The sequence below is a fragment of the Urocitellus parryii genome, chromosome 2 (assembly GCF_045843805.1).
Source record: "Urocitellus parryii isolate mUroPar1 chromosome 2, mUroPar1.hap1, whole genome shotgun sequence".
In the NCBI taxonomy this organism is placed as follows: Eukaryota; Metazoa; Chordata; class Mammalia; order Rodentia; family Sciuridae; genus Urocitellus; species Urocitellus parryii.
In genome coordinates, this window is record NC_135532.1 from 147,170,874 (window position 1) to 147,180,126 (window position 9,253).

The 9,253-nt window shown below is 32.3% G+C and overlaps 1 protein-coding gene across 1 annotated transcript; it reads left to right on the plus strand.

Annotated features, from left to right (window-relative positions):
- The first annotated feature begins 8,036 nt into the window (after positions 1-8,036).
- Positions 8,037-8,960, plus strand: LOC113198386 (olfactory receptor 5AC1-like). Its single transcript, XM_026411064.1, has one exon. It carries the CDS (start codon positions 8,037-8,039, stop codon positions 8,958-8,960), a length of 924 nt encoding a protein of 307 aa, XP_026266849.1.
- Positions 8,961-9,253: the final 293 nt, after the last annotated feature.

Sequence of the window (9,253 nt, forward strand, 5' to 3'; positions counted from 1 at the left end):
GATGGTGACTGCAAATTGGTGCAAACACTCTGGAATGAAGTATGGAGATTGCTCAAAAAACTAGGAATAGAACCACCATTTGACCCAGTTACACCACTCCTCAGTATATATCCAAAGGAGTTAAATCAGCATACTACAGTGACCCAGCCACATCAATGTTTATAGCAGCTCAATTCATAACAGCTAACCTATGAAACCAACCTAGGTACTCTTCAACAGATGAAAGGTTAAAGAAAAAGAATTATATATACACAACAGAATATTACTCAGCCATAAAGAAGAATGACTTTATAATATTTGCTGGTAAATTGAAGGATCTGGAGACTATCATGCTAAGTGAAATAAACCAATCCATAAAACCAAAGTTCAATTGGTCTCTTTGATATGTGGATGCTAACAAACAACAAAGGGGGGAGGAGAAAAACAGAAGTTGATAGGCGATAGGTAAAGGGAAGTGAAGGGGGAAAGGGATAGATAGGGATAGGAAAAAACATTGAAATAAACCCGACATAACTTTCCTATATACACATATGAATAAACCACAGTGAATCTCAACATTGTGTTCATCCATAAGATAGGGGTCCTAATTGAAATAAGATATACTCCATGTTTGTACATATATGTCAAAATAGACTCAATAGTCATCTATAACTAAAAAGAGGAGCAAAAAAAAAAAGGAGATCCCCAAGGCTGTAAAACATACAGAGAATACGGGAAAATCATACATACTTATATATACTTATATACATCATTTATATATGCATCCTCATTATTAAAAAAAAAACTGCAAACATATGCCTTACTTTAAACTGTTCCATATTTTAATTAATTCATTTATACTGTATTACATATTTTCATGCATACATTCATATAAATATTCACATACTTTGATATATATATTAATTTCCTAACCCTAACCATACCCCTGATCAGATGTGCGAATCTATCCAGAAATCTGGTACTAGTCAGGGTTCTTTAGAGGAATAGAACCAACAGGAGATTATATATATATATATAAAGATTTATTTATTTATGTTTGAATATGAGACTCTTGTGTAAGACAATGCAAGAATTTTTAGAGGTGAAATGATTAGATTATGATAGTTGTGCTCTAATCTGTGGATTAGTCCATGGATGTGGATTAATTGGGTGGTAACCATAGGCAGGTAGAGGAATTAGGTGACTGGGGGTGTGCCTTTGGGGTTTATATTTTGTCCCTTTTGAGTGGAGCTCTCCTTCTGCCTCCTGGTTGCCATGTCCTATCTTCTTTTCTATGCCACACCCTTCTGCCATGATGTCCTGCTTCACTTTAGGCCCAGAGCTATAGAGTTGGTTGACCATAGTGTAACCCTCTGAAATTTTGAGTTAAAATAAACTCTTCCTCCCCTACATTGTTTTTGTCAGGTCTGTTTTGGCCCCAGCGATGAAAATGCTAACAAAACACAGACTCTTTGTGTGGACTTTTTACTAGGATGAGAGAGTAATGTGGCTAAAAGAATAGAAAATATTAAAATTTTTGTCTATTTCCTTCCTTCTCAGACAGCTAATTTCATAATTAGCCAACATTTTCTATGCGTTTATGGGTATGTTTGGATTTGTTATACAAGCAGTACAAAGAGAATGAAGGAAAGAATATTTACTAGATTCCTTTAATTTGTTCTTAGCATATTAAGAACTAATTCTGGAAGACTGAACTCATGCAGAATTTTCTAAATTGTAAATATGTTTGATAGGCTGAGGGTTGCTTTATGATACAAAAAGGATATGAAATAATAGAAGTAAAAAATAAATCTGTATTTTATTAACCTCAATAATGAGAGGAAGAGGTATAAGGATATATATAGGATACAGAAGCCCTTAGATGACGGACGTGTCCTGATTTTACCTTGCTAATGTTGCCCCCCTCAGAGGCAACATTTGAAGTTTAAGAGAGTCTGTGGAAAATACATTTTTCCCCAGGTGTATCACTTGGTATTTTTTTCGTGTAGTCCAGTTCTTTCATATAGCCAAAGCATTTTAGATAACTGCAGCACTAGGTTTTTCCTGGTGTTCAATGGACGTGCATACTCTGATGACATTTAATAGCATAGCCTTTTTCAGAACAAGAACCCCTAAATAGTCCTTTGGAGCTTCTGTATGATAATGATCAAGTCTGTTATCTTTAGTCACTGGAGGAATTTGTATTTCAGAAAAATATAGCAGGAATTTTCATGTGAATGGAATGTCAGTGATTCCAATGTTGGTGTTAGAGTCACTCTCAGAGTCTCAAAGGTTGCAATGATAATGATTCTTATTATATCCTTATTTATTTTTCCATTATATTCTCTACAAAAATCATGTAGGTTATGGATGATGATGGTAGACAGTCACACACTTAGTCATGTTGTAGTGTGTATTGTTATTATGCCAGATTGCTACACCTACTAGTATGCTTCCATAAAATATCTGGTATGAGTTTATTGATGTCAGAAATATATATTTTAAATGCAGATAATGAATGAGGAAATGAAGCATTTTATATTTCCCCAGGATGGGCAACAGTGTATATAAATGGTATTGCCCTAGGTTTACACTAATTCTTCTGCTCTTTATGTGAAGGAAACTTTATACTTTAGAAATTTAAAGTGTAGTAGACTTATCCATTGTATTGATGATATCATGTTCTTAGACCTGATGAATACTTTTGACACCATTGTAAAGTTCATGTGTACAAAAGGATGACATATAATATTTTTAGAGTGTATAATTATAAAAATAATATACTGTTTATATATTTATAATTATATGCTATAATTATTAAAATAATATGCTTAAAATATATTATAAAAATAATATGTTTAGGTAAACATCAGGTACAGTCACAATTTAGATTTAATGGAGAAATGGGGGTTCATCTAGAGATCTTAGTATTTTTTTCTCCATATGGAGATTTAATAGAAATTGGATTTCATTTCTTTGAAGTGGAGACTCCTGTGAAAGAAGGCAATTCCTTGGAAGGGTGGTGTCTTATGTTTGATCAGGAGAGGGAAACAGGTAAGAGATAACCATAGAAAGTACAGTAGAAGAAACTAATCTTATTACTAAATCCATTCTTCTCTTCCTGAACACATGATCTCTCATTGCAACTAACTGTGTTCATATGATTGAGTTTAGGATTGAGAGTGATGAACATCACATACATTTCTGTCTAATATAAACTTCATGCTTGGAATCCATTATGAACTTTTTCCATGTAGCTTGATCCAGATGAAAACCAACATTGAGGGGCTGGGGTTGTGGCTAAGTGGTAGAGTGTTTGCCTAGCATATGTGAAGCACTGGGATTGAGTCTCAGCACCACATATAAATAAATAAAGGTCCATAATAAAATTTTTAAAAAAGAAAAATAAAACCAACATTGAAGGGAGTAATGTGTGGAAAATGCTTTTGTGACAAGACAGAAGGAGTCTAGGACTATGAATCCTCAAGTGGAGTTGAATAGTCTTTTAATTAGGAATGTGCATTTTATATTTTATATGAAGGAGAAGGAAACATCTACTATATCTATTCAATAAAGTATTGGGGGTTATCTGTAAATGCAATTAATTTTACAGTAAATAATGTACAGCTAAACAGCAAAAGACTTTTCAATTGTGTACAGTTAATTACCGAGTCTCTCATTTAGAGACAAGCTAATCAGGTTTAAGAATATTCACTGTTATTTTATGTGGAATGAGAAGCTGAAAATTGTAAGTGAGGAGATTATATGTATAGGGTGGTAGTGAAAATGTGTCTTAAGATCAGTCTGTCTGTTATCATTGTGGAAAGATAATTAAATGAATCCCAGGAGATGAATATATCTTGGACTTCGGGGTGAACTGTGGAAATGGAAAGATATTTCTGTATTAAAGACATCTTTAGCAGATCAAATCTAGAGAACTTGGTAATAGTTGAAACAACAGAGTTGAGGTGAGGTTAAGGTCAAGGATGTGGCCCTGCTTTATCAGTTGAATCTGTCCTTGTTTGGTCACATTGTTACCTGAGATAGGAAACCTTGGAGGAATACCAGGTTTGGGGGTGGATTAAGAAAAGAACTTAATCTCAGATTTGAACATGTCAATTCTGAGGAAATTTAGGGATATTTAAATGGAGATCAAATTTATTTGGTAGTTGGGTTATGACAGTAATAAAGGAAATAAAAGGAATGAAAACAAGTCTAATCTAAACTCCATTTAGTGTTATTTTATAAAGAATCCATGATGGTGAACCCTGAGGACACAGTATATAGTTTTAATTGTTAAAACTAGTTATTTGGATGATTTAATGCTTAGTTACAATGCCTATTAGAACAACTTTCATGTCATCCTACTGGGAATTTCTGAGAAACCTTAAGAGAATTTCAAGAAAATTTAAAGAATGGATGTGCAATATAAGAAAATAAATACTATCATTGGAGTTTCTCTTGACAATTGTATTTAAGTACTATTGCTTCTTTCTGTGATTTCTATATTACTTTCAGAAAATGAGCCTACTTCCAATTTTCCAATATTTAAAGGAACTAGGTGAGAATGCAGGAATTTTATAATTTAATTATCATTTTATCAAAAGAGATCAAAATTTTAGGTAATAAATTAAAATCCTAGACAAATATTTTAAAGCAGCAACTCAAATCTAGGCAGATAAAAATAAATGCCCATCAGAACATGTGTATTTCAGTTATCATTTTTGCTGTTACAGTAACAATTGCTGGGAAGTTTTCCATTAACAAAAAATAAATAAAAATTGGAAAATTCAGCACTAGTCATAAGAAAAATATATTCAGTTTTGTAATGTGAGAAGTTTTCTTGAGACATAGTTATTATGTTTAAATATCACACTGTAACTTTCCAGAATGAGAAACTGTGATTTAAGATTTGTATGACTGAGTACAATAAAAATTCCCTAATTTCATGGAATCATGAGATTTTGGGCTAAAGGTACAGAAAAGAACCTCAATATACTTCTTTTGTTTCCTTTTACACTTCATAGCTTTTGAAAAGTTCACTGTTTACTAATTTTTTGCTAAGTTATACACTGCAGAATCTAAAACTAGGAAAACAATAATTTAGTCATTTGGCTTTAATGTTGAAACAGTTCTTTCAGGTCAAATATCTGATTGGTTTTCATTTTAATCAATATTTTTGACTGGCTCTTTTTCATACTGGTGCTCTCTTATGACTATATATTTATAAGTAAGAATTTAAAAATTCATTCTTCATCTATTTTTGTTGAGAATAATTGAGCAGTCATTTCTCATGCTAAAATTAATTTTCTGAGCTATGTGACCTACATCTCTAGCCCCTCTACACCCCTTATTTTTAATTTTCATACAAAGTCTGGCTAAATTGGTCAGGCTGGCTTTGAACTTAATGTCTTCTTGCCTCACTCTGCAATTTCTGGGATTACAGGTATGAGACCATATCTGGCTTTAACTATAATTCTTAAAAAATAAACTTTATTAACATTTTAAAGTTGTCAAACACAGTTTTCCTAATATTTTCCAATAATAAAATTCTTATTGTATTTTAAATAGCTAATGGTATGATTATAAAATGATGGAACTGTTTTAACAGATACGAAATAACATCAAAATCCTTTAAACTCAATGTATTTATTTCTTTTTTCACAGTAACCTAAAAGAGTCTGTAATAACCAGAAAACTTCTCTTTAGAATTATTCTAGAAACTATTTATAAATCATGAAAAAAACAAATAGATGTATTTCATGCAAGCATTAAATTTTATATTTATAGTGGTGAAAACAAATGAAATATATAAAAATAAATTTAATAAGAATGTTACTGAAATTAGATAAAAACTCAAAGCAACTTTGTTTTATATTTGAATCCCTATTGTATAGAATTATAGATAACTTGACGATGTTAAAAACTCACACCTAGTTTCAAAACTCAAAAAAGTGTTATCAATTGAAAATGTCCAAAAGAATATGCTAACTTCACTGAAGCCTATTTATAAATTTAACTGATATTTAGATGCACATTTTAAAAATTATAATCTTCTAGCTTTGCATTAGAATGTGGTTCAAAGTCTCTCCTCTAAAACAGAACAGGATTTTACTTTTCCTGTTTCTGATCTCCACTATTAAGATGTTAGAGACTCTTTCACAAATATTTTATGTATGTACACATACAAATAAATACATAATTGTATGAAAAAGCATCATAACATATACATGATGCTCTTCTTGTGGAACTCCTATTTTGACCTCTTGATTTTTTCTTTCTCTATTCCCTAATTCCTACCTCTACTCTCACACCAGAAAAAAAAAACAGTGGCATAAACTTAAGAGTTAGTATCCATGTTTTCTTCAGGTGAAAGAGAGATTTATAAATGCATTGCTTATTTTATAATAGTGAGAGTATAGCATTTGTAATTCTCTGTATCTTACTCTTTGTAAGTTCTTTACATTGTGGTAATTCTCAATTCAATTTGTTATAACTCTTTCTCTAACAGCTAATATATTTTGTTGCATAATATGAATGCACTGCTTTATCCAACCATTGCATTTTGAAGTGTGTGCTCAGTGCCTCCTTGACTAATAAGGCATGACAAATTCCTTGTATATGTCATGTCAATGTAGCTGTGCTTTATTTATAGTGTATATATAAAGGAAAATGTTAAAACCAGGGACATATTGTTTTTAAAAATTTAATGTAGATTATGTAAAATTCCTTTTCAAAAAGTTTGCTGCAATTAATATTTCCTCAGGTAGTATATGAGAGTACTACTTTTCTCAGCTCATTCAACAGTGGGTATTTTTATACACAATAATTTCTGCTAATAAAAAAGAGATTTCTGGGGTTTTCTTTGTATGTGTGTGTCCATGTGTGTATTTATTCATGACATGTAGAAAGTTGAGGTTATTTGCATTTGATTTATTGGTCATTTTGATTTGTTCATTTGTAAATTTGTTTATTCACATCCTTCATTCTTTTTAATCTTCTTTTAGATTATTTATCCTGTTCTAATCTGTTTTAATAGACAATTTTGTTACAGGCAAAAAACTACATAATTTATATACATGGTAAACATGTTTCAAGACCTATTATATATCCTTTGAATTCTTTGCTATGTGGGAAAATTACATTGTACTTGTGATGTACACTGGCTTTCCTTATTTGGATAAACTCTTCTTAACATCTATGTAACATTATTGTGTCCTAAATTTCATATCTATGGTATGAATTAGGAGTCTAATTTACTTCCAGACAAATAACCAACAACATATCACAATCCATTAAATCATCATTCTTTTTCAACTAAATATATTTTATTTACCTAAGCCACAGTCCTGTATTATTGAATTCAATTTCTTAGCTCTCTGCATTCTATTACACTGATCCTATTGTGCATTTTTATCTTAATATTTTGATAGATGCCTTCATCGTTCAGTATCAAGTAAGTTAATCTTGATGATTCCTACTACTTATATATTCCTGGGAGCTATTTCTGAGAAACAATTCTCTTCACATAATTGTTATGATGATTTTATGTCACTTTAAAAATCTTAGATTGAGAAGGTGCTATGGCCCAGGCCTGTGATCCCAGTGGCATGGGGAGTCTGAGGCAGGAGGATGCAATTTCAAAGCCACACTCAGTAAAAGCGAGGCACTGAACAACTGAGTGAGACCCTGTCTTTAAGTAAAATACAAAATAGGCTGGGGAAGTACCCCTGAGTACCAAAAAAAAAAAAAAAAAAAAAAAAAAATCCCAAACAAACCAACCCCCCCTCCTTAATTCTTAGTTTGAAAAAGATTTTCATTAAATTTACATATCCATTTAGATGAATAGATGAATTATAATTTTAAAACTATTTATTATGAAGAAATTTGAATGAACATAAATTATAGACAAATAAATGTAAAAATTTAAAACTATCATTTGGATGATAGGAATTGATTAGGAATGTAATAGTCACATAAAAATATAAACAACTTTATGATTCTATTTTGACTGTTCCTTACCTTTTCTTTCATTTTGGTGATTGTCCAGATCAACTATGGCAGAAGAAAATATGACTCTAGTGACTGAGTTTCTTCTCACGGGACTTACAGACCGTCCAGGGCTGCAGGTGCCCCTGTTCCTGGTGTTCCTTGTGATCTACCTCATCACCATGGTGGGCAACCTTGGCCTGATTGCTCTCATCTGGAAGGACCCACACCTTCACACCCCCATGTACTTATTTCTCAGCAGTTTAGCCTTGGCTGATGCATGCACTTCATCTTCTGTGACCCCCAAGATGCTTATCAACTTTTTATCTAAGAATCATAAGATATCCCTAGCTGAGTGCTTAACACAGTTTTATTGTTTTGGCTCCAGTGCTACCACGGAATGTTTCCTCTTGTCAGTGATGGCCTATGACCGCTACGTAGCCATATGCAATCCCTTGCTATATCCAGTGATGATGTCCAATAGCCTCTGTACTCAGTTTATAGGTGCTTCATATTTTGTTGGTTTTCTACATTTAGCAATTCATGTGGGTTTGTTTGTTAGATTAACTTTCTGCAAGTCCAATATCATACATTATTTCTATTGTGAAATTTTACAACTATTCAAAATATCTTGTACTGATCCTACAATTAATATGCTTGTCATTTTAATCTTTTCATCCTTTATGCAAGCCTTCACCTTTGTAACCATTATGGTCTCGTATGCCCAGGTCCTCTTTACCATTCTTAAAAAGAAGTCCGAGAAAGGCAGACACAAAGCCTTCTCTACCTGCAGTGCCCATCTGTTCTCCGTCTCCTTGTTCTATGGCACTCTCTTCCTCACTTATGTTGGTCCAGGGTCTGGGCCAGATGAGGATAAGGAAAAAATGCTTTCTTTATTTTACACAATAATAATACCCCTGTTAAATCCTTTTATTTACAGCCTGAGAAACAAGGAGGTTATAGGTGCCTTGAGAAGAATAATAAAGAAATAAATATTTGTCATACAAGTTTCAAACTCTTCTTTACTTTTTATGGAAAAAACCAAAATCAAAACACACAAACGAAAAACAATCTTTTGGATTAGCCACTACTCTGCCATTTTACCCAAGGACAAATGGTCAGAGTGATTGCTGAGCTGTGTGTGAAGAAATCCAGTTTTTTTATTTTGAGTCCAGTGCTAAATGGGCTTTCTTAGTTATGGGTTCAGTGAAAGAGTGGTCACATTAGTCATATGAGCTTATTTAGATACATTGTGTTCCATTTTATCTTTGCATTTGCTTTTGCA

Coding starts and splice junctions, on each gene's coding strand:
- LOC113198386 (XM_026411064.1), top strand. CDS start 8,037: ATGGCAGAAGAAAATATGACTCTAGTGACTGAGTTTCTTCTCACGGGA.